This window comes from Natator depressus, chromosome 1 (genome assembly GCF_965152275.1).
Source record: "Natator depressus isolate rNatDep1 chromosome 1, rNatDep2.hap1, whole genome shotgun sequence".
Classification (NCBI taxonomy): Eukaryota; Metazoa; Chordata; order Testudines; family Cheloniidae; genus Natator; species Natator depressus.
This window is the reverse complement of record NC_134234.1, coordinates 154,355,810-154,382,703: the sequence shown is the minus strand read 5'-3', so window position 1 is coordinate 154,382,703 and position 26,894 is coordinate 154,355,810. Positions and strand designations below refer to the sequence as shown.

Here is a 26,894-nt window from a genome sequence, read left to right as displayed (position 1 = left end):
ATTTGGAAATATCATTAAGTGGTTCGCCAAGACCCGCAGGAATTTTCAAGTGGTCCGCGAAAAAAAAAGTTTGAGAACCACTGGCCTAGCACAATGGGACGTTAATCTATGACTGGGGCTTGTATGTGCTACCACAAATAAACAATAGCAATAACTCTAAACATCTCTTGTGGTGGGCTGTGGGAATGCTCTGAGCAGGATGCTGATATTGAATGAGCTGCAATCCTTTTAGGCCTTTGCTATTTTGAGGTAATTGCAAGCTTCTTTTATATCGCACTTCAGCCACCTTTGCTAGTGGTGATGTTGAAAGTGCGGTACATAAGACTTTGGAAGGGAATTGCCATTTAGCAGTGGCTTACCTGCTCTAGTGTCAGGTATAGCCATTGCTTTCATCTTCTCTCTTGCTGCGCCTCAGCTTCTTCTCTATTAAGTAGGGTAGTTTAGCCCTCCAGCCATGGGCGGCGGATGAAGCTTCCCCTTGGGGAGGCTAGCCCCCTGCCCCACCTCTTCCAGCTGAGGTCCTGTCTCTTCCAGCCAAGGCCACGCCCCCACTCACGGCTCTCAGCCCGTCCCCCCTATGGCCCGGGACAGGGGAGGTGGGGGATGAGAGCTCAGTCGGGGCCCCGGGGGGGAGGTGAGAGCTGGACCCTGGCCGGGGTTGATCTCTCAGCCTCAGCTGGGACTGCTGCAGAGCTCTCAGCCCTGGCTGGAGCTCCAAGCCTAGAACCTCTCCCCCATTCCACCCCTTTGGCTTGTGACCCCGCCCATGGCCCCACCCCATTCCGCCCCCTCCCCTGCGACTCCACCCCCGTTCCTCTCCCACTCCGCCTCTCCCACCCCCAGCTCAACATCCAACCAGAAGAGGGCTCTATAATCCCCAGTGTATAGGAAACAGAAATACAACTTGAGGTCAGAAGGGATCAGGCTCATGAGAGCCAGAGGCTGTAGTGTGCAGGAGCAGAAGGCTGCAGGCAGCAGCCTGGGGACTGCTGTGGAGGAAAGGCCAGGCAGCCAGAGAACAAGAGAGACACCTGTTGCTCGGAAGGGGGCAGCAGTAGCCTGCAGCCAGGAGAATGGTGTTGTGGGACCCAACTGGACTCTTACACTTCTCTAGTGAACTTCCCGGTGGGATGGGTTATGAATTGCAGTTTTGCTCTTTTGTTGTAACTGTTAAAGCAACTGTGTGCCTTGAGTGTTTGCCCCTTTTATTTTTTGGCAGCCCTAGTAACGGAATTCTCTGCTTCCTGGAAATGTGTGTATGTTTATGGAGACTAAGGGCTGAAACTTGAAGAGTCCAGAGCTTGGAGTGTGGACAGAACCGCCTCTGAGCTCACAGCACACAGAGCATGCTATCCCACATTGACTGGTGTAGCCCAGCTTGGACAGCAACACCCCATAGAATGGTTGGTTACAGTATTCTTGTACAATGACCTATGGTTCCAGCCTCGATAACATGAGCAACTGATGTACATCCCGCTGAGGTGATAGCCACCAAGAATCTACCATTGATAAGCAGGAGTGGACGGCAGCTGTGTAGGCTTTGAATGCATCCTATGTAAGGGCCTTTGAAATCACGAGGCCCCATTTTAGGAACAACGATTAACAATAAGTTGAGTTAGCTTGGGTGTTTTCAGAAGTCTGGACATCTGAGGCTGGTCAGTTAGGCCTGATGTGCATCCTGCATACTGGTTCTTCCTCACCACTAAGGTAGGTGTGTTTATGATGGCTTGTTTGAGATGAAGATCAATTCTGTCTTGTAGATATTTCAGAATTACTGAGATTCCTGGGATTGGGGGGCTTGTCTGTACAATAGTAAGAGGGTTTGTTTCAGAGGTTGAGTGGAAGGTTGTTTTGATCCCAGCAGGGTTTTGATGACTCTCTGAGAATCCTTTCATTATTTCTTTTTTGGTTTTTAGGCTAATGGTTGTGTGACTCAGATAAGGGATGCAGAATAGGTTCCTAGCTGAGAGGATCCTGTCTGGGAGGTAAGTATAGTTTAACTGCAGACTTGATCAGGTCTGAGTATTGTGGTCTTCTGGGACACCTTAGAATGACCATTATTACTTCTACTTGTTCTCTTAGCCTTTTGTATCATGTAACCTGTGAGTGGTACAAGAACAGCACATAGAAATGTTCTGAGCCATTTGTAGGACAGTACATCTAGCCCCATCATTCTGGGAACTTCCTCCTTGACAAGTACTGTTTGAATTATCTGTTCTTCAGCAGGGTGCATAAATCTACTTGTAGTATCCCCATAGGCTATCATTTGGCATACTGATTTTCCAAGGCCCACTCTGAAAGGTCTGATTTTTTTAGTGCTGAAACTGGCATTTGTCCCTCTCTGTCAGTTTCTATAGGAGCTGAGCCTCCTTACTTCAGCTGTTCTTGACTTACAGGCTATTTCTCTGCAGAGAACCCTCTTAAAGGAGTTTGGGTTTCACTACTCTGCCTGCTTTTCTGTGTGCCTTTTTGGGCTGCAGCTTTTCCTGCCCTAGCAGCCCTTCTCGGAGCACATAGCTGCTCTCAGTTCAGCCCTGGGACCATACCTTGTTTTGGGAACCACTGCAGTGCTTGGGGGCAGGCAGTGTTTAATTTGTAAAGTTCTCGCAATTTTTTTTTTTTTACTTTCATAACTGATGCGGCAAGCCCAGAGGTGCCAGGGCTATGAACTGCAAAACCCAGAGGTGCTACGGCTCAGCCCTGGCAAGCCCTGGCACAGATTAAGCACTGGGGACAGAATAACAAACCCTCCTCTCTCCAGAAAAGAGTTTCAATTACTCATGCTTTCTTTCCCCTAATTTTCTCTTCTCTCTGATGGTGAAATCCAGCCCGTTCTCACAACATTTTGTGGAACAGCAACATAGAAATGCGTGTGTGGTTACAGTGGAGGAACTCATATGTGCTGTATTTGTAATGACCCAGAAGTGAGACAAAGTTAATGCTGCCTTCAGTGTGGTGAGAGCTACAGTGTTAACTCTTAAAATGCTTTTCATGGAGCACACAGAAAAATCTTTTGTCACCTAGTACTAGGATAGTGTGGAAAACCACTGCTAAAATTAAGTGGCATATATCTACAGGAGACAAATCTACAGTTATCGTTACCATAAAAGCCCAAATACAGAAAGTCTGAGTAAAGGGGACTGGGGAGGTGGGAACAGCAACTAACTTCCGTGTGGTCTGTGGATTCTCAATTAGTACAGGTAACAATGAAATTCAACTGTTCTGTTTCCTATAACATTGGCGTATGCATTGTATTTGATTATGCAAGATGTCACAATAAACAGAAATTATCTGAAAATATATACGAGGTGTATGATCAATTCCAGGGGTTATCCATAAAAAGAAAAGGAGTACTAATGGCACCTTAGAGACTAACCAATTTATTTGAGCATAAGCTTTAGCTCACGAAAGCTTATGCTCAAATAATTGGTTAGTCTCTAAGGTGCAACTAGTACTCCTTTTCTTTTTGCGAATACAGACTAACACAGCTGCTACTCTGAAACCAGGGATTATCCATTATACAGATTAGAGAAAGATTAACCCAAAGGCCACTAGGTGGTGACACTATCCTATATATTTGTATGATAGCATTTTTACAAGTTGATATAGAAATATAAACCTGTTGCTTTATCTGAAACCAGAATGGATAAAAATGTTTTTTATTTAAAAACATGCAATTGTTTTTATTTAAATCAGATTCTTTTGATTAAATTAAATACATTTCTTTTTAAAAATAAACCTGTTTAAAATTAAATTTGACCTTAAAGCATCCTATATTAAGCACTACCTTTAATAGAATCTATTAAAATCATTTTAAACAAATGAAAAAAAAATACTGCATCAACGAGTTCTCCTCAAATATTGAGAGAAAGGGTGCTGCTTTTTAAATCACATACAGAATCATAACGAAAACATCTTCAACTTTTGAGGTCAACTCGAGTTCTATAAACATCACAGTGTTATGTATTGCACTCAATAAGTATATTATTTTCAGTCTTTACAGTGGAGCAAATACTGGGATTTATATTTTTCCAAATTTAACTACTTTCAGTTTCTAATGTGGAGAAAAACCAAAAGTAATGAAGGTAAAATTTGATTTTAGCTACCAGAGGCAGAGAAAATATTTTCTTAATTTAGAGTAGTTCATTCAAAGTTGAGAAACAGATTGGGAGCTGAGAAAGCAGGAAAGCTTGTTTTCCTCTTCCAATCTTTGACTAAAAACCATGGGAGAGGATGAGATCTACTAGTTCTAAAAACTTGAACACAGAGCTAGATTTTCAAAGGTATTTAGGCACATACAGATGCAAATAGGTGCCTAGTTGGACATTCAAAAGCGCCTCACCAGGCTCTGATTTGCATCTTTAGGTGCCTAAATACCCTTAAATCTGGCCCGGGGTGACAAGAAACAATTAATCAATTCACTACAGTTAATACTTCCTTTCTTTAATAGATCAGTTAGTTTTAAATACAAAATATATGTTGATAAACTTACTTTTTTCTTACATATCCAGCACATTTAAGGTAGTTTTATTTAACTAATAAAAAGCAATTTTAAAATGCTGGTTTTGTACATTTCAACTGAATTCAAGGTTCCATCCAAATGTAGCTTGACATGAATCCTGAATCAAAAGATATTATCTATAAGAAATGTATCATTAACCATTTTCTAACATAATGAAGAAAATGTAAACATTAAGAATCTGAATACATGTATGGTAAGCTACAAAATTACTTAATTAAATGTGTATAGATATAGTGTATCCTCCTCATTTGCAAAAAGAACTATCTAATTTAGTGTAAAGGCTATATTTAGTTGCAAAACAACATGTTTTAATGGTTATACCAACAAATGAGAATTAATCTTTCTTAAGGAAAATAAAAAGTACAAATGCAAATGAGGTTAAAATAAAATATTTAAATCAAGGTTTCCTGCTTGCTGATTAAAATCAATCTACTTTGCCAGAAACCTGGATAAGGTATACTTTGTGATACATTTCTTTTAAAAATATACTGTATGGGGTGTAATTGAAGTAAATAGCTAGATATCTAAATCCCAAACACTACTCCAACTGAACAGAAGGATTGCCATACTGTATCTGACCGGGGTCCATCTAATCCAATATCCTTTCTCTACAGTGGCCAGTAGGAGATGATTCAGAAGAAGGCACAAGAAACCCTGAAGTGGAGATTTATGGTATAAACGACTCACTGGGAAAGTTTCTTCCAAAACTTTTCCTCAGTTAGAGCTTATACCCTGAAGCAGGAAAGGTCATACCCCTTACATGGTTTTCTATTAAAACATGACTATTGTAACTCTGAATGGTCTCATTCTCCATTCCAAAATCCAATCCTTCTTGAATTCTGTCTTATAATAACGTAACTGTGTTAAAGCCAGACAGGATCTCAGTTCCTGGAAACACATCAGACATAAGATATCAAATACCATTAGATGACAAACACCTTTACTTTGCATGTATTTATTGATTGTCTTTAAATAGTGACAGGTACTAAAAAAAGGGATTATTGTGCAGAGGCCTGTACTCTTAGCTGTCCAACTTAGCTTGTTACATAAAATTGTATGTAAAAGCAAGTAGAAGTTGGAGATAAATAGACTGGTAAAAACTGGATTGTTTAAAAAGGATCATCCAGGCTCTTGATAAAGTCACAGACAGGCATAACAATGAGCTGAAAGACTAGATCTGTGAGAAAATGTTTATAGCTTGGTTAACTTTAATGGGATGAGATTGCCATGCCTTCTTGGACATTGTATATCTGACATTCACTAAATGGAAGCAGTGGGATGTGTGGACTGGATGGAGAAAGGTCTACCATCATGGCTTCCATCTCTTCCTTCTCTTGGTCCCTGGGGATCCCTATGACACCACTGGGCCTTCATCATTTTCATGTTCCTGAAAGGCATCTGGACCAGGCCAGAGAAAGGAAACAAATCACAACACATCTCCACTGGCTTTTGAATTAATTTCTGAACAACTCTTGAAATGTGAACCGTGGGTTCTTGCTGTATTAGAATATACAGGTATCTGAGAACCTTCCAGTAGTGCTTTGAGTCATCATCTGTTTGTTCTTTCATGCTGTCCCCAGGGAAAGAAGTGTGTACAGTAGAGGGCCTTGTTTTAATAGTTGTTGTTTTTCTTCCGCATCTTATTTCTCTTTTTGTCTTCTGTCTAACAAGCATCTGACTTGCGGTCACACACTGCTGAGAGTGTGTGACCACAAAGGCCAGCTATAAGCAACACCTTAAAAACAGCCCACTACTGGTAAAAGCTTGCCAATGGATTAGCAGACTGTGTGCTGGGCCTGCGTTTCTCCTGCAATGAGGTGGCAAGTGAAAGTCAGCAGCACAGACAGAAAATTGAGTTTCTCTTTGCTATTTTTTTTATCTCCTGTTTTGTTTGAATTTTATTTGTTTTGTCTGAAAGGAAGCAGGATCAGGCTGCAATAGTTCAAGACAATATATAAACTAACTTTTCCTCTCCCCCCCCAAAAAGGACTGTTAATACCATCTTTAATATGCTCTAAAAGGTTGTCAAACAGTGGGTTCCCTATGTAACACTCTATGCAACCAAAGAGAGAAAATAAGGGATATTGTTAAGATGAAAGTCCTAATGTATACTTTATGTTCCAAATGCTTTAAACTGTTTTTTCTTCTTTTCTTGTGTGTCTTTAATAAAAGGTTAAAAATATTTTTAATGGGAGTTATTACAATGGGTGTAAGCCAGCAAAAACTTGATATGAAACCCTGAACCATACTTAATATTATATAGTTTAATATTGTAGATTAATATTGTAATAGTGAACATGGGTTTTGTTAACATTTTTGTTCTTGGGCCTGAGATACTCCCTTCTTGACACAACAGGATCCAATTTCCTATTAAAATGCTATTGCCTTCTCTAGTAGTTACTAGGCTCATCAGTCTTTACATGTTTTGAACCTGGGACTATGAATGTACTATTTAGTCACCCAAACGGCCTTTACAGACATAATGAGAGAGTTCCCTGCCCTGAACACATTATGGTCTAACTCAGTGGCTCTCAACCTTTCCAGACTACTGTACCCCTTTCAAGAGTCTGATTCGTCTTGCGTACCCCCCAAGTTTCACCTCACTTAAAAACTACTTGCTTACAAAATCAGACATAAAAATACAACAGTGTCACAGCACACTAGTACTGACAAATTGCTTACTTTCTCATTTTTAACCATATAATTATAAAATAATTCAATTGGAATATAAATATCCTACTTACATTTGAGTGTATCGTATATAGAGCAATATAAACAAGTCATTTTCTGTATGAAATTTTAGTTTGTACTAACTCTGCTATTGTTTTTTATGCAGCCTGTTGTAAAACTAGACAAATAACGTGATGAACCCCTTGGAAGACCTCTGTGTACCCCTAGGGGTACACATACCCCTGGTTGAGAACCACTGGCCTAAATAAACCATCAGCAGACAAGGAAGTGGGGGCAGGAAGGAAATAGCAAGGGGCATAGAGGGAGGAAGGAATACATTGAATAGGTTTGCTGAGCTGATATAGCATGTGTCATGTTAGTTTAAAAAATATATATTTTATGCATATATGATGGAAGTGAATAATGAGCGTAGCCTCTCCCTTAATATGTGCTCTTGTTTTAATCAGAATACATATGCCTGGCCCATATTAGCTAGCTGTTTTTTTACATATTTCCCATCCCCTTTTTAATATGCTGTGATTAACTCCTCTTCTAAGAACAAAAGTTCCCAAACTGCGCAGAAATGTATTGACTATAAAATATTGGTTTTATGAAATCTGAAATGATCACATCATATAGTGTAAATTATACTAATATATAATTAACTATATGTTGATGCAGGGAATATGGTGAGTGCAGCTTCAATCAGAACAAATACAGTTGCATAAAACGAGCAAATGAAGTAGATAGGCTGCAGTGGTTCCCAAACTTGTTCCGCCGCTTGTGCAGGGAAAGCCCCTAGTGGGCTGGGCCGGTTTGTTTATCTGCCGCGTCCACAGGTTCGGCTGATCGCGGTCCCAGTGGCCATGGTTCGCTGCTCCAGGCCAATTTCGAGCTGCTGGAAGCAGCGGCCAGTATGTCCCTCAGCCCGCGCCGCTTCCAGCAGCTCCCATTGGCCTGGCGCAGCAAACTGCGGCCAGTGGGAGCCACGATCAGCCGAACCTGCGGACGTGGCAGGTAAACAAACCGGCCCGGCCCACCAGGGGCTTTCCCTGCGCAAGTGATGGAATAAGTTTGGGAACCACTGAGACAGGGGGATGCAGAGCGTCAATTGTCTCCCAAAGACGGCCAGATATTACTACTTCAAGAGGAAAAAGAGGGGAAAGCAGTGGAGGGGGGGGGAACAATGATATAGCCTGACAGAGCAGAGTGAGTTTACAAGTTTTGAAAGCCAAAGTGCCAGCTGCAAGCAGAAATATAGTTAATGAGCTGTAGCTGAACTAATGCTGATATGAAGACCATGGCCTACATTTTCAAAAGTAAATAGTGATTTTGGCTGTCTCAGTTTTGGAGTGCCCATTTCAAGGCATCTTAAGGGGCCTGATTTTTCAGAGAGGCGATGTTCAGCACTTTCTGAAAATTAGCCCTCTTTAAGGCATCTCAAGTTGGACACTCAAAATTATTAGTCATTTTTGAAAATTTAGTGCCCTGCAACTAATTCTTATGGGACATGGCTTCTCCCAGAAGCACAGGGAAGAGAATTACATAGGTCTGAGTTAAGAAGAACACTAAAACAGATTATTCAGTGACATAGTTCAACAGCTTGATTGTAAACTCTCTGGAGCAAGGACTATGCCTCCTATTTCTGTGTCTAGTCAGCACCTAGAACAGGGGTGGGGAACCTACAGCCCGCAGGCCGGATCCAGACCGTTGCTTAATTTCATCTGGCCCGCGGCAAGTCCCAAGCCTTGGTCCCCTCCACCCCGCCGCAGGGCTGTGTGTGGCTCACAATTGATTTTTTCTGTGGGTCAATGGCCTGTGATAGAAAAAAGGTTCCCTACCCCTGACCAAGAACAATGGGGCCCCAATACTACTTTTTATCTCTGGGTGCTAATGATGATGATGAGATTTAGGAGAAAATATTTGTTCAGAGGCTTTCAAACTGGCTATAAACTACCCCACAATCATATATTCCTTTCTAATCACCTCATCATCTAAACTGCAGTTGCATCCCTGTTCTGTTGACATGGATGTTTCCAAATGTGACTAGAGAAAACGTTTAGGTGTGTGACACAACAGAGCCTGAAATGATAAATAGCAAAGATTGCTGCTTTGCTCACTGGGCTCAAGACCACAGCAGTGCGTGGTGGTTTGTGTATGAAAACTATGATTTTATCTTGCTGACCACAAAGAGATAAACTGAAGACAGTTGTGGAGCCACAATGGCCAACCAACCATAAAATGATCAGTGTTAGTGTGTCTGAAATACAAAATTAATGGCCACTTAAAAATATATGATTTCAAGACAAGATAGCTCTTCAGGCACCATGAGAAAAAACAAAGGAATAAAGAAAGTAAATTAATTAGAAACCATTCAAAGAATTAAGAATATCTTGTTTTTCACTTTACCCTGCTCTTCCCTTTCCATAATTACTTTGACCCTTTTGTCTCCCCATTTCCTCCTGAAGGATACTAGCAATGCCTTACCTCACTTTTCAAAACATAGTCCAAAACATAATTTTGCCTAACTTTGAGTTTGTGTTTGTCTTGTTTAATGATTCTCTACTCTTGGAATTATTATTATGTATGCAGGATATTATCACAATAGTAATTGAACCATAAATTCCTTTATTAAATCCAAAGGCAAAATGGTATCCATGTAATTGCTCTAAACATACCTAAACAGCCTACATAAACAATTTAGTACATTCAAACAATAACAAAACATGTATAAGCCAGGTGTAAATAAGGCTGATGGACTACTACATGCTATGTGGCCATTCTTTGGTTGGAAAGTGGGGGGCAGGGCCAAAAAAATCTACATCTTAGCAAAGAAACAGTATGCAGTTTCTTTCCACACAGACTGCCTGTTGCCTTGCTTCCAGCTGGAAATGCTTCTCAAAGCAGGAGAAGGACTATAAAAGGAAAGGGCAGATGCTCCTATCTCTCTCCTGCCCATGGCATTCACTGTACCTGAAGAGACAAAGGAAGCAGCTGTTGGACTCTGTGGGAGGGGTCTTGACTTAAAGAGTATGTCAGTAAGACTGCTGAAAGCATGTGGTGAAAGAACTTTGCTTTGAATCTAATGTAGTTTGTTAAGTTAGGCACCAGTAAGCATTTTATTTTTATTCTTCTTGTAACCATTTCTGACTTTTATGCCTCATTACTTGTTTTCACATAAAAGCTGTCTCTTTGTAGTTAATAAATTTGTTTTATTGTTTTATCAAATGTGTTCAAGTTGAAGTGTCTGGGTAGCTCCATTTGGGGTAACAAGTTGTGTGCGTATTATTCCCTTAAAGGAATAATTAAATGAATATATTGACACTATCTAGGAGAGGGCTTGGCAATACAGAACAAATGTTTCTGGGGGAAATGTAAGATTGGTAGTGTGTTAGGGTCACCCTGTGGTAATTTTTAAGTCGGGTTAAGAGCCAAGGTGTGGCTGGCGGGCTGCAGCACACACACAGATGTAGTTGGGAGTGACTTACATGCTGGAGGCTGTTTGTGAACTGTCCAGGTTGGAGGCCACAGCAGCAAGGCATTGTAAAGGGCAGGGGTGAGACAGCTACTCATTGGCCTGGATTGTACCTTCATATGGGGAGGAGGGATAGCTCAGTGGTTTGAGCATTGGCCTGCTAAATCCAGGGTTGTGAGTTCAATCCTTGAAGGGGCCATTTAGGGATCTGGGGCAAAAATTGGGGATCAGTCCTGGTTTGAGCAGGGGGTTGGACTAGATAACCTCCTGAGGTCCCTTCCAACCCTGATATTCTATGTCAGACTCTCAAACCAACAACTTTTAGTATCAAAAAACAAACAAAAGACTACCCCCTGCCACACCTTCATTCTTTAATATGCGTTGGACAATATCACTCTGACTAGATCTTACTAGTTCACTTTTGTCAGGTTTATTTACTGCCGGTCACTGTCATTTTAATGACTTTATTCACATAAGCAGTGAGTCTTGAATAGGTGAAGGATTTGACAATTAAAAAAAAAAGTAGTCTGTTCTCAATTTAAAGCTGTAATTGGGATGATTTCTGAGGGGGTTTTGTAGGTCAGATTTCTCAGACATTTTATGAGTGGTCACATGAGGATTTGGTGGGGATGGGGGACTTCAACTACCCAGATATCTGTTGGGAAAACAATACAGCAGCATGCAGATTATCCAACACAGTCCTGGAATGTATTGGAGACAACTTTTTATTACAGAAGGTGGACTGGCAAATCCATAAAAAAAACCCCAAAAACAAACAAACAGCCATGCTGGTCAAATACTGGCCAGGTAGTAACCCTAGTTTTCACCAAAAAAAGTTAACAGTAATCAGATGACTAACATAGTGAACATCAAAAAGAACAAGTTAAAATTACTTAGACAAGTTAGATGTCGTAAAATCTTCAGGGCCTGATGAAATACATCCTAGAATACTTAAGGAGGTGGCTGAAGAGATCTCTGAGCCATTAGCAGTTATCTTTGAGAACTTGTGGAGGATGGGAGAGATCCCAGAGGATTGGAAAAGGGCAAATACAGTACCTGTCTATAAAAAGGGGAATAAGGACAACCCAGGGAATTATTGACCAGTCAGCTTAATTTTGGTGCCCCAGAAAGATCATGGAGCAAATAACAAACAAACAATTTGTAAGCACCTAGAAAAAAATAAGGTGACAAGTAATAATCAACATGGGTTTGTTAAGAATAAATAATGTCAAACCAACCTAATATCCTTCTCTGACAGTGTAACAAGCCTTCTGGATAGGGGGCAGCAGTAGATGTGATATATCTTGACTTCAGTAAAGCTTTTTGTGATGCTGTATAAAAAAGAATGATAACTGGTTACACTAATACAGTCACCACTGTTGCAAAATTGGAATAAATATTGTACAAAGTATGTCATGTAAGGTATCAATAGAAATCTTATAATCTGTTAAGTCTAATTATCCTGTTTAAATCCATGTATCATTGTATCTGAAGTTATGAATTGTGTCCAATTCTGGGCACCAAACTTTGGGAAAGATGTGGACAAATTGGAGAAGGTCCAGAGGAGAGCAACAAAAATGATTAAAGGTCTAGAAAACATGACCTATGAGGAAAGATTGAAAAAATGGATTTGTTTACTCTGGCGAAGAGAAGACTGAATGGAGGGTTGGGGGAATGGGACATAACGGTCTACAAGTACGTAAAAGGTTGCTGTAAAGAGGAAGGTGATAAAATGTGCTCCTTAACCACTGAGGACAGGACAAGAAGTAATGGGCTTAAATAGCAGCAAGGAAAATTTAGTTTAGACATGAGGAAAAACTGGAACAAATTACCTAGGGAGATTGTGGAATCTCTGTTATTGGAGGCTTTAAAAAACAGGTTAGATTAACACCTGTCAGGAATGATCTAGATAATACTTAGTCCTGCCTGAATGCAGGGGACTGGACTAGATGGCCTATCAAGCTCCCTTCCAATTCTACATTTCTATGATTCTATCATAATAGAGTGATTTTCTCCTGAACACCCTTTCTCTCACATGTGACTGCCTAGACCACAGCTTCTCCTAAACGTAATCACACAGCTACAGCAATTGTTTTCATACAAAAGTAATAGTCGGAAAGAATTTAGTATATTTTTAGCTGTTTGAATGTAGCTGCTGGAAATGAGAGGCTGCACTATGTGCCTATCCAGTTCTCTGCAGCCTAAAGTTTGGGATTCTTTTATATTGGTTTGCACTGGCTAGAGACAACGTCATGGTTCTTTGCAGAACAAGAGAAAAGTAATGTCACAAGTCATCACTGGCTCCTGGTGGGGGTCTCCAGTGTAAGGGGGCAGAGGCACAGTGTCACAAGTCATAGAATTGCCTCTACTGAATGCATCCGATGAAGTGACCTGTAGCTCACGAAAGCTTATGCTCAAATAAATTTGTTAGTCTCTAAGGTGCCACAAGTACTCCTTTTCCTTCTACATTAGTGGTTACCCTCGCTCCTATAGAAGAGTCAAGGGACTAATTAAACTAATGGTCTGTTTGCTAAGTTTCTGCCTCAAGTGAAGCTGTGCTCCATTGTAACCCACTGCCTCTATCTGCCCCTAAACTTGGGCATAAACAAATGCTGCTGAACTATTTACAACTTTTATTTGCAGTATTGTTGTAGCTGTGTGTTGATCCCAGGAGATGAGAGAGACAAGATAGGGTTAAGTGAGGTAAAGTTGGTCCAGTAAAAGTTATGACCTCACCTACCTTGTCTCTCTATTTACAACTTTGTCAGATACATGATTGTGGGCTGGGTCCACCAGTCCCTGCAAGAATCCAGGCACAGGCTGGGTCAGCGTCCCTGCTGCTGTGTGAGCAGCATGAACTCTGGGATGCCCAGGACCAGTTACCTCTCACCTCAGGGGAAGGGACTGGCCAACCATGCCCTGTCCCAGCAGCTTTGAGTGGTGTGGTGTGCTGGAAACTGGCCTGAGCCCCTCCAGCTTGCTCCAGCTAGCCCCTCCCGGACTGAGGCAAAAACCAAAACCCCACTCCCTGCCCCTCACTGTAACCAGTGGCTCTAGGGTCTGTGACAATTAGGGTCCAGACATCCAACAGGAGAACAGGGGGTCAGAAGCCCCCACCCCCAAAAGCAATTGAATCAATTGCTTGTATACCATGTTACTATGTAAAAACATGTTGAGTAAGGTCTTTTATAAAAGCTTGTAATGTGCTGAACTTGACGGTGTTTATGAGATACGTATACAGACTACAGTTATGAATTTATGTAGTTGTGCTGCAACATTCAGTGCCGTCTCACCACAGGTGGCCAGCCAGGCAGGGAGAGTCTGCCTCCCTACCCAGATGAGCCTAGCTCCAAACACCTAGCACCGTACAACCCAGAAAAAGATGAGGTGACCCATTAAAATTAATGGGAAAACATGGAAACAACTTGATATTAAAAAGAAAACTGCCAGTCTTGCAAAACCAAACAAGGAGGGAATTTCCCCTGCCATGAATCATCATAGGCTGGCAAAAAGGAAAACTCCCCTGCAATTTGCAATCCCTGTTAAAAGAAAAGGGGATTGAAGCGAAAGGTAGCCAGAAACTGAGGGCCAGCATCTAGGCGCTCTGCTGTGCGTGCCACACTGGAGCCGGGTGCTAGGCCAGAGGCTATGCTGGGGAGCTCAGCAATAGCTGTATTAGGTTAGAAAAGGGATTTTTCACTTCCTAAGTGTAAAACCTGAGGTTGCATCTTTTTCTGTCTGTGTAACTTGCACCCGTTTGCTCCTCTGCACTAGTTCACCTTTGAACGTGAGACTCTGCTATTAACCTTGTTGCTTCCTCTTCCCCCCGCCCCCAGCTCTGGGGTGCAGCAAGCTGGCTGGAGGGTGCCCCAAAGAGAACTGATAAGGGGCGGCAGGGTTGCTCCTTGGGGCGAGAGGAACCCGACGGGGTGGGTGCCAGGTAGCTAAGCCCCCAGGGAGGTGGCACTGGGGGGGCTGCCGGGATGCCTCCGCGATGAGCAACCGGGGCCGGGGCCGGGGCCGGGAGAGCCAAGGCGCGAACTCAGCTCGCCACCTGCCGGACCCTGCCCCAGGCAACGTGCTGCTGACAGCGCCCGCCCCCGGCGCGGCTCGCGGGGAGCCGGGGGCGGGGCTCAGCCGAGGCCCCGCCCCGGCTCCGCGCGCGCCTCCCTGAGGGCTCCCGCCGCGCCCTCGCTCGTCTGTCTGTCCCTCCCCGCCCCCTCTGCGTAACCGTGCTCCCGGCCCCGCCCCCCGCTTAAAGCGTATTTTGTGTCGGCCGCGCGCCGCCTTCTTCCCTTTAACCCCGCCCCTCCCCCCGGAAGCGGTAATGCTCCGCCAGCCACACGGGAAGTGGTGGAGCGCGAGCCGCTCCTCAGTCTGGAGCAGGGCCGCGGGGGCAGCGCGTGCGGCCGGGGGATCCCATCCCGGCCCCCGGGGAGCGGGAGGAAGAGGCAGGCGGCGGCGGCGGCGGCAGCAGCAGCAGCGCTGGTTCCATGGCGCGGAGCCGGAGCCGGAGCCGGGGCTGAGGACCCCGCCCGCCCATGGACCCCGCGGCGGCGGCCGCCGAGGAGGAGGAGAAGAAGAAGCAGCCGCAGCCGCAGCCCCCGGTGATCTACACCATGGAGAACAAGCCCATCGTGACCTGTGAGTGACCCGGGCGGGGTGAAGCGCCCTCGGGGGGGAGGTGACCGGGCCCGGACCCCCGAGGCCAGCGGGGAGCGGGGCGCTCAGAGCCCGGGGTTCTGCCGGCGGGGGGGGGGCTCTGGGAAGGGCACGTCAGGGGCGATTTCTTGTTTCAAATCTCTCTGTTCCTAACGCCTCCGGCTAGAGAAAGTGGCAGCTCCAGGAAGCCGGGGCGGCGCTCCCTACGCTCTTGCTCTTTCTCAGTTTGGTTTTTTTTTTTTGGAGAGCCCGTGATGATGATTGGGAGCCAGTGTTGATTTTTCAGGTTTGTAACACTGCACTGTTCGGTTTGCAGCTCGTGCAGGGGCACCTACGTTTCTCGAACACTATAAACGTTGATGTGGATTTTTAAAAAAAGTAGTCCACATGTTTGTTGATTTTAGGTTTTGTAAAAAGCTTGGCTTTGATGTTGCTCTGGATATTCTTCTCTACAGAAACGAGAGTTAATTCTAACAGCTTTCGGAAGAGATGTTCATGCTTTATACTGTAAGCAAGGGGTAGGCAACCTCTGGCACATGCGCCAAAGGTGGCACCCAAGCTGTTTTTCAGTGCCCAGGTCCTGCCCACTGGTCTGGGGGCACTCCATTTTAATTTAATTTAAAATGAAACTTCTTAAACATTTTAAAAACCTCATTTACTTTACATACAACAATAGTTTAGTCATATATTATAGACTTATAGAAAGAGATCTTCTAAAAAATGTATTACTGGCATGTGCAACCTTAAATTAGAGTGAATAATAGTCAGTATGCATCCGATGAAGTGAGCTGTAGCTCATGAAAGCTTATGCTCAAATTGGTTAGTCTCTAAGGTGCCACAAGTCCTCCTTTTCTTTTTGCGAATACAGACTAACACGGCTGTTACTCTAAAACCAGTGAATAAATGAAGACTCGGCACACCACTTCTGAAAGGTTGCCGACCCCTGGGTAAACCAATCAGTGTTGCAGATTAGGATGTGAGCTAATGTTTGGTGCAGGCTTCCTTATGCCTGCGTGGGATAGGTCAGTGGTTTGAGCATTGGCCTGCTAAACCCAGGGTTGTGAGTTCAATCCTTGAGGGGGCCATTTAGGGATCTGGGGCAAAAATTGGAGATTAGTCCTGCTTTGAGCAGGGGGTTGGACTAGATGACCTCCTGAGGTCCCTTCCAACCCTGATATTCTATGATTTTCCCTGGGAGTTAGGTGCCTAACTTCATTAGGTCCCTTTGAAAATCTAAACCTCAAAGTCTAAAGGTGAATACCCAAAATTACACAATCCTTATGTTTTCTTTTGAACTGTCTGGTGCTGGCTACTGTCAAAGACAGAATGTAAAACTAGATGGATTTTGGGGATGAGCCATTATGACTATTTCTGTTTTTACAGAGCCAAAAGTTCCCATTGAAAAACAACAACTTTCCCTTAAGGATATAGGGACATGGCTTCATGACTGACATAGTGGAACATGCGAGAGAGTTTTCAAACCTTGCTATGTTTTAACTCTTGGCACCAGAGTTTGAGATTCATTTGTAGGCATATCAATTGCTGGCAACAAGGAATTCATTCAAGTATGGCCCAATCCTAGCAAATGTTTTCATCCTTCAAATTGCCACAGTCAATTCCATTCGGGTATGATTGTGGGAAGAGGGAAAGGCATGAGAATGCTACTCTGTCCCATCTGTCACTTAAAATATTGGTGCTTCTCTGCAAGTCCTACTCAATCCATCTGTCCAGTTTTATGGGGTATCTACTTGCAGTTGTACTGTTCTTATAAGAATTATTTTTGGAATGCATGTTAACACTTCTAATAAAAAAAACCTGAACAAATGTATAGTTATGCTGTGATAAACTGGTTTTGGAAGAAGCAGAGGAGGAGGCAGGACAGCAGTTTAATTTTAGAGGGCGTTGGTGATCGGACAGCAGCAAACCTGAGGCGTGGAGAAGGATAAAGTCGAGGGAGGGATCAGATCAAACACAATTAGCAAATTAGAGTTTAGGTGAAGAACAGTGTAACAGTTTTAATACTGTAGTGCTGTCTTGGAATACATAATCAGATCAGCTTCATACTGGTATGGACTGACTTGGTACACACCAAAAGCAGCAGTTAACTTGGAATTATATCAAGAAAAAATCTTCAGTGTTTTACCTGTCCAAGTATTTAGAGACTTACAGACACATCCAGTTGTTATAACTGTGAGTGGTGGTCCCTGTAAAAACATCAGAGGCACTTAATTGTTTTATGAAAAGTCCAGAGAAACAGTTAAACTTAATTGAAATTAGCAACTGTTTAACAAAATGGAACTGTTAACTTCTTGTTCATAGTGTCTGTTGGGTGAGAGTTGTAGGGTTTTTTCACTTTCATATAAGTAACATGAGAAATAGCCTATTTAAAATTAAAAAGTTCTGTCAGTTTAGCACATTGAATACTTTAGTGCTGTGTGCTGTGCTCACTTCTGAGCTATTTATAAAATAAACCCAAACCCATTGGGTATACAAGTGCACCTTCTTACTTTAACAATATTACATTTTTGTATCAGAGTTCTGTAAAATCTGTCTGACTTTCTAGACTGGTTTGGGATATGGAAAAGACTCCTAACTATAAACTCAATGGGATTTACTTATGCAGCCTGGAATGACGTTTTTCACATCTTTGTGCCTGTTTCTTCATTGATACTGCTTGTAAGCTAAATATAATGATATGTAGAACCTTCTTTCTATTTCCACCTACTCCAAAAATCTTTCAAATCAGTTTCACTCCAAACTTACATTAAGAAAAATACCTATGAATTAAACTTTAAAAATGTTGTCATGCTTTCCTTATTACAGTATTGTGTTAACACTATAGGGCTAAGGAGGAAGGCATTCATAGCCTCACTGTTTTTAACTGTTACTCACCCTGACCAAATGTGACTTCAGACTGAAATATTTTGTGCTTCATATCAGGGTCTGTTGTTCATCTGTCAATTCTGATGAAACTTGATTGAGTTGTTTTTACATTGAAAGAATACAGCAAAAAATTATTTGAGTAACTGCACTCATATCCCTTAAAACTTTTCAAAATGCCACACTTAGAATTCCATTCTCGTTTAGCACCAATCACTTTGGAATTAAAAATACATCTCTGTTTTTACAAACTGTAAGTGAACTTAGTGCTTGTGAAAAGTGTTGGGATGACAGCCCTGAAGACTGAAATCATCTATGCACAACATAGATGTGGCATGAGCTGCAACAGTGATCTATTCACCATGCATCTCAGCCAGGTACCTCAGTTCTGAATTGAAAGACATTTCAGAAACAACCAACAAGTGTGATGGTTATAGTGCTTTTTGTGATGTGGACACCTGTTCAGCAGGAACTGAACTTAAACAGCTTAACTCATTTTACATAGACTGCTGAACAGCTGTGGATGGTGGTGACTTCAGGTACCTTCCTGAGCTGGATATGATCATATAACTTAGTGGGCAAAGACTTTATAACTGGGACTCTTTTCAAGCCATCCAGACTCCCCAATTTTTTTTTAAGTGGTGGGAGATGCACTTTGGTTCTACTTCCTGGCTTCCCCATACAGGTAGGGAGAGGTACCGGGGACCATGGAGTCTCAAACAAGTAAAAACAGAGATAGACCAAGCTTGTGGGAGGTGAGGTGTGCATAGTTGAGGATACCTGATGGCAGGAGCTTCAGGGAGTTCTACAACTGTTTTGCAGAGGTTACCGCAAAAACCTATGAGTAGCCTTGCTTGCAGAACATTTGTGACCATAAGTGATCAGGGTTTTGTGGCTTTTGTTTTTGTTTCTCATCCCAAAGGGTTCAATACTGACCTGAGGGAAGGGCCATTACCAGCCCTCCAAAACCATGGAAAGGCTTGGTTATTTTTCTGTACAATTCTCCTATGTGTTTTTTGTTGCTCAGGCTCACATTCAGTACAGTGTCAAATTTAACTAACTTGCTGTTAAAGGATTTTTCAGGCTCTGTGGAAGTACTTCTACAGATACTATATGTGAATCTAGATATACGAGCTATAAGACTACTAGGGCCCTTCTTTTTTAGTTTTTATTTTATTTAATTTTTACTGGGAATTTATCAGTGTTTATTACCACAACAGAAATAGGTGAAAATAGTGCAAAAAACTATTAATAATTTTTGTGGGTAAATCTCAGGGTTGTTTTTTTTTTTTTGGTGGACAGAAAGATGCATGGAAAAAGTATTCAGTAGGTTAGTGCTTTGAATTTCGTTCATCAATGTGGTTTGCTGCAGAACTAAAACAGAACTCAGAACACACTCCTCTGAGTTTAAGAAAACAATACATCTCTAATCCCCAAATAAAATTTTTGTTTGAATAAAGTTTTCTGTTGTAGACTTAGAACTATTAATCTATAAATATTTACATGTAATAATTGGGCCACACCATTTAGAGTGCATACACTCAACTTCATCCTTTTCTCCTGTTTTTGTTTTTCAAAAACGTTTGAATACTTCCTTGTGTTCTGAAACATACTCTGATACGGATTTTCATTCTCTTCCCATTTTAGTGTGTCAGATCTTTAAACTGTTATCTGCTAACAGCTTGTATGTGAGATTCATCAGTATGTTCAGGTATGCACACACTTCAGAGCCTGTGTGAGCCTCTTTATTGTGTGTATCTTCTAGACTAATATAGTCTTACTTCAACAGGCAGCTTTGCATATATACAGATTAATGTATTATTGTAATACATATATCTCATGCAATGTATTGTATTATCCTAATAAAACAAGTTATTTATATATTTGAATGATACAAAAGTAGCGTAGAAATAGGAAAAAAATTGATATACTTTATGTAAAACATGGTAATTTTTCGGTAAAAATAGGTTTAAACTAAAAACAGGGGCTTAAAGACTGCGTACCTAAATGTAGGTGATCTGGCGATTTCATGGTAACCATGACAGTAAAGCTTGAATACTTTGTGACCTCATCAGACTTCTGAGTTGTTTTCTGTACCTTGTCAATTTCCTGCTTCTTTTCTGTACTTGATATCACATGAGAGAAAATGCTTTAAATCTTACACGGTACAAAATGTCCATGTGGCTAGTACAGAAAATAATTTAACAAAAGGACTTTATTGGTAGTGAGATTATGATAGAAGTAATTCAACAAATAATACTGCTTACTTTGTATACTGCTGTTCTTTTTTAAAATAATGTGAATGTTCTCTTGTATTTAAAAAGGTTTTGTGATGTACAGTCTTCAGGTAACTATGAGTAGGAGTAATATTTGCCCCTGGTTATCAGTAGGCTCTTTGTCTGATTAAATGTATAAAAATTTGATGTTGAGGAACTGAGATACAAAGAAATAATGCCAACCAGTTTCTGTTTATATGAATTAAGGGTGAACGTTGAATAAATTGTTTTTTGTACCCTAAAAATATATTTTCTGTTACAACCACGATTGGATCCTTCTTCACTGTTCAGCATCTGGTAAACACTTATATTGTGAAATAGCCCTCCTTTTAGAAATACTTCTGCCAATCTAAGAAACCTATACAGCTGTTCTAAATGATTTAAAAAAAAAAATGTTGGAGAGACCAGGTTCTTTCTGAGCTGAAATTCATTTTGAACACCATCCTCTTCAACAAGCTGTATTTAAAATAAAAAATAGTTGCCATAGAAGATCATAGGAAGCCTGGAAATTGCTTTGGAAAAAGTGCTACTTTTTTTCTAAAGCAAAATGAACCTCATGCCTGTGAGTAGTTCTGCTCTGTCAAAATAATTCATGGCAAGATCAAGAATTCCAGCTTTATCTGTGTTTGCTGCTTTATGATGGGATTATTATATTTAAATACAGTATAAAAAAGTAGTAATTTCGTTTGATACAACCCATTTTGTGAAGTCATATCAGTGACTGTCATAAGTGTACCTCGAAAGGTAGTCTTTACTTAACATGGAAACATACTTGGCTTAAAATCTTCTTGCCAGTGGTGACTAGTCCTCAAATGGTCAATATTTTTTCAGAATTCAAGCTTGGATTTCTGAAATGGAAGCTGCTACACCTTTTGGTGGTAGCAGCAGAGTGAAACTTATAGACAAGTCAGTTTAACGATTGCTATTCAGAACCCTGTAAGTAGTTTCTGTTCTATTTAGGTTCTTATACTATACAAATTGTCCAGGTGTCTGAACACATTCTATTTCATATCTGTAAAACTGTTCACCCCCAACACAAATGTGACTGTTAAGGAGGGGTTGAAAGGCAACATCTTTTCCCATAGCATCACTGCAAAGCAGTTTAGGACAGGAACTCAGGACTGCTTCGTGAAATTGAAATTGCAAGAGGAATTTAGGTAAGAGAATGTAGTTGACCATTTTTGGCATCGCATGTAGGCTGGCAAAATATAAATAACTTTAAACTTGACAGACTAATATAGTTCTTATTCACTTATCTCCAGGAAAAAAATCCTTAAGGTTGAGAATACATGTAACTTAAACAATAAAAATCTCAACATGAATGTGGTAATTACTTTAAAAAAAACCAAACACACACACATTAGACACCTGGGACATACAAAGTAAAGAAATCCTCATTGCCATGGAGGTCTGGATACTTCTCCTGAAATAGCCAGTGGGGCTCTGCATAATGGTATGAGTAGCTATTTCATCACTGCCAGTTTCTGCTGGGTTGCAAACCCAGATTCCGGCTGGGTTAAGCCGGAATCGAACACAGTTTGTGCATGGCTGTGTTGCACTACTGCTCCATTGCCAGGATAGCCCTGATTTTTAGTTTCTCTTTTTCAATCATGTTTATTCCGGAAGCATAGGAAGATAATTACTGAACAGGAATATGCTTTAAGCTTTCCACCATAGTATCTTCATGCAACAGCTGGAGTCTGGAAGATGACCAGTCATATTAAGTGGTTCAAGTAAGTTTCAAGTTTTTGGAGCCAGTGCTGCTGCAGAAGTATTACTCTGGTGCAAATTTGTTAATTAATCAATGTTCTTTTAATGTGAACAGGCAATATTTGAAAGTCAGGTAAACCGAAGGGGCAAACTGACAAGTCTTGAACTCAGGTCTTTGTTTTCCTTTGAATTAACTGATCTCACTAACACCTTAAAACAGTAGAGACTGCATTCCTTGGTATCTTAAACAAGTTACTTTTTGAAAGATTTGAAATGTGAGGTTTGAAATTTCACATTTGTTCTAAAATGCTTTATGCTATCATCCATGCATTTTGAAGAAAAAATCTAAAGGATTTTAGATGCTCTGTCTGAACAGTAATTCCCAAGATATTCATGTACTAGCATGACAGAATGTTTTTACAAATATATATATATGGACCAATGTTCCGATGTAGTCTGGTTTCCTTTAGCTGACTTGCTAGTAAATTGTTACTATCCATATTCTCCATTTTTAATCCATAGAATGATACCATTTGGCAGGGATCTGTCAGTGAGTCTTCTCTAGTCCATCTCCTGCATCATTGCAGATTGACTACATTTTTGCTGAACTATCCCTAATAAAGGAATATGTCAGATGCTTGTGTTTTTGCAGTCTCCCCAGCAGCTGCTTCTTTTGTAATTGTTCTTGTAGTTATGCTGGTCTTAAATTTTCCCTGCTGTAGCTTAAGCCCATTATTTTGTTATAGTCTCACTAGATAACGAGTATTGGTCCTAAAGAAGTAGAGAATTGCACGTAACGCTTTCTCTGTGGAAGAAAGAAAAACCTAAATAGGGTTTCATCATTTGCACTTTATCTCTGTCATTGCTGTTGAGGAAGCACTGTAATGCAGGGCTAGCAGCAAAACCGCCACTGGTGCAGTTCTGGGGATGAAAGCTGTATGTGCAGAAGCTAGGGGAGAAGTCAACAGTACGGGTTAAGAGAAACTAGGGGAGGGATGATCAAGAGAAGAGATGCACACAAATGGAGAAAGAGGAGACAGGAAAAAATAGAGAGAGAACTGTTGCAATTTGGGAGGAATAATGGTCTTGTAGATAAGATACTGGACTTGGGCTGGAGAGTTCTTGTTCATCTCCCAGCTCCTTGAAATCAGGTTTTTGTGACCTTGGACAAGTCACTTGGACAGTTATGCTACATCTCAGTTCACTTTATGTAAAACAGGACTAAATACTTTCTCACAGGCAGGTTGTGAGGATAAATTCATTAATGTTTCTGAAGTGCTCATATAGTAAGTGCCCATTTTTGGCCCAACAGGGTCTAGAAGTGCTATGCAGAGTGCCTTTTATTGTTCTTTTAAGCAACTGTCTCCTTGAAGGAGCAGCATTTGTGGTATGTAGAGGGAGATGAGTCCAGCCTGTTGTTGCCAGAGAAATGTATGCTGTCATTGCAGAGCCTTTGAGGGAGAGAAGTTTTAAAGAGGTCACTGAGGGATGGGAGGAGAATTCTTATCTCAGCGCGCGCCCCCCCCCCCACCCCACGAAAACAAGGAAGTGTCTCCCTGGCTGGGAGGGAATAGAAAGATCTACAGAAACAAGTGCAATGTGCAACCCTAATCAGAAAAATGTGTGGGAGTGAATAGTCTAAATTTTTTGTTAATGGTAATTCTTAGATATAAATCTCTCTAGCCCATTATTACTCTCCAGCCAACACTTTGCCGTTCTATACTTATGTATTTGATTACTCCTCCTTATGACAAATGTAAAATATATAGGTTCTTGTCTGTGTGCCAGATTAATATATCAAAATATAGTACTAGTTGCTTAAAGCCAGCGAAAGTGTTTTGCTTATTGTCATGACCTTAGGCAGTCTTCTAGTCCACCTAGAAACAATTTTTGTCAGGAATTTGAAAATAAAATCCCACATTAAGTGCACAGTTGTTACATTTGAAATGTAAAAAAACCTTATATAAAACATTTCTATGAGAATGTTCAAAGAGTGATAATGTAAACAGAAGTATAACTACTCTCTGGACACGATACTTTATGTATCCCTTTCCTTTTTCACCCTACTCTTCAAGCTACTATAAAGTGATGCCTCTTCTAAAAATGGCTCTAGTCAATACTAATATTAGGTTGCGTGTTGAGTGAAATCGCATTGAAACTGGTGGTGTAACAGCCACCCTTTTGTGAGGAGAAATGTAAAAAGCAATAAAGCTGTGTATTGATGGCTAAAACAGTAGAAGACACCACCCAAAGCACAGGCCATGTATGAGGCTTGAGTAGGAGTGGAGCTATGCAGTCTGAGTGATTCCCCCCCCCCCCCCCCCCCCGTCAGAATGCAAACAAGGGGGCTGGGTGGTGTTTGAGGAAGGTGTTGGTGAGAGAAGGGGCAGGAACAAAACAGAAGTCCATAGAGAAGGAGGTCCCAGAGATAGAGAACCACTTATAGCATGAGCTTGCGGGGGTGGGGTGGGGGAGAGAAATGAGTGCTTTTCAGTGGAGTATTGGCTGGAAAGAGGCTTGGAACTGTAAGCAAAGAAACTGTCTCCTGTTGTTTGATTCCTCCTTTGTTAGGGAAAAGATTTTATATACATTCTTTGTAAATCAGGATTACATCAGAGAAATACCTGACTACATCATCAGTTTCTCCCTTTGGTGGGAACAACCCCCAAGATCTGAATATTGGCTAACTGTCCATGTCAAAAGGGCTAACAGTATAACATTGGTGCAATCCTAATAATGATTAATATTTTTAATACAAACTTCCAAGCTGAATGGCTTCCAGTTTTTGAGGGATTCTGGTGAGCCAAGCATATGTACATTAATCCTTCTCATCAACTTTTATCTTTGTCCTCTCCAGTATGTGTTTTCTTGGAACTATGACTGCACTTTACTACTTCACTGTGCTTTACAAATACTGATTTTTGCTTTTATTATGTGTGTTTTGTATTCTCCAGTTTAGGGTAACTGCATCACTTATAAATCAATAATTCTCACTAAGTGTGTTCACCCACAAAAAGTGGTCTTTATAACATTTACATAATAACTTTTCAAATTTCAATTTAGATGTTCTGAAAAGTGTCTTCATAGCTCTATTATAGAATTGTTAATTTACAGCTATCTTGATAGTTTGTCGTAAGTGTCTTTCTACCTATATATTCAAATAGGCATGCTTTTTAAAGCATGCCTTTCTTATGATGATCTCAAAGTAGGAGATAAATACCCAATTTTTACAGGTGGGGAAATGGAGCCACACAATAAATGATTTAGCTAAGGGGGCATACAAGAAGCTCATAGTAGAGTGGGGATTAAAGGCAGGTTTTCTGACTGCCTAGTTATCAGAGCAGGATACTAGAAATGTTGCCTCCTGTCTTAAATGGAAAAAATATTTTCCAGATATACAATGATCCGTGGAAGAGGGATCTTAAACAGTCTCACAATATGCAAGTTGCATAATCTGCATATATTTCAAAGAATAGCCTATAAAATAATGGTTGTTTCCCATTAACAAGTGCTTTCTACATATTTCTACCACCTGTCCTTTCCTAAAAAATATTTTTATGGTGTTCATCGCATGAGTGCCTTCAATTTTACTGACCTGTAAGCTGACACACATCTGAGTCATTAATTAGCATGCCTATAAAAAACACTTGTTAAAGCACCAATTTGCCTATCACCTATTTGTGACAGCTGAACCCCTGACAAAGGATGTTTAAGTGCTTTCAATCATCTGCAGTACTGATCAGTTAAATACAGTACTGTTAAAATTCACTGCATGCATTAGAGGTTAGGTCTTGACTGTGAAATTTGGGAACGGAAATAATCAAACCAAACCCATTTTGGCACTAACAGAGGGTGTGGGAAGCCTACAAAATAATGGTTTGTTGGCAGGTGATTGTACCTCCCATCCTGTTTCAGGTTACAAAAGGGTAGCTCCCTCAGCAAGTAAAATACAACTGAAGGAAAAAGTGTGGACATATAAGTGGATTTTGCCTTTTGAATCTGAAAAACAGTAAGGTTCATGGGACTCCTTTCCTCAAAGATCAGACTAATTGTGGGCTGGTTGCTGACTTAGCAAACATTTCTTGTCCCAGTCCTTTGTCCTCTGAAAGGCAGACTTATGCCCCAACTACACAGAGATGACTCCAAAGGATGCACTCACATTTTAGATACAAAGCTTCTAGAGAGGATGGTCCAGTGATTAGGACACTAAGCTGAGACTCGGGATACCTGGGTTTATTAGCATTACTGCCGCTTGTAGCGAGCAGGTGACATCATTCGAAGACTAGGATTGCTCTGTGTGTATTTATATTTATCATATTAAAAACAATCTTTTTGGAGGTAGGATATAGACTAGTTGGTACACAGTAAGTGCTCCAAGAACCTGGGAAGGGCAGTTTTTGTCCACTAACCCAGGGACAGTGACTAGCAGTCCTGCCATTATAAGGACCAAACAAGAAGAATTCTACCACCGCCCCCCTCCAGATTAGGGCTGGTCTACGTTTGTCAAATTTAAGGAATACAACAACAAAGGATGCCTCCTTGTAGTAGTGTATTTTCATAATTTTTATGTCTGCAAGGAAATCCAAGGCTTACCTCAGCCAATTCCAAAAGAACAAATATTTTCTCTTCCCAGGAGGCAGCCTGGCTTCAGTCCTGTGCAAGATTCCAAAATTATTTATTTACTATTTATGCACACCCT

General features: G+C 41.2%; 1 protein-coding gene across 1 annotated transcript in view; it reads left to right on the top strand.

Moving 5' to 3' along the window:
- The first annotated feature begins 15,208 nt into the window (after positions 1-15,208).
- Positions 15,209-26,894, top strand: part of TRAPPC10 (trafficking protein particle complex subunit 10) — a 91,912-nt gene continuing 80,226 nt past the window's right edge. The window contains exon 1 of the mRNA XM_074969283.1: positions 15,209-15,311. Within this exon, the coding sequence (XP_074825384.1) occupies positions 15,209-15,311 (103 nt within the window). The remainder of the gene's footprint in view (positions 15,312-26,894) is intronic.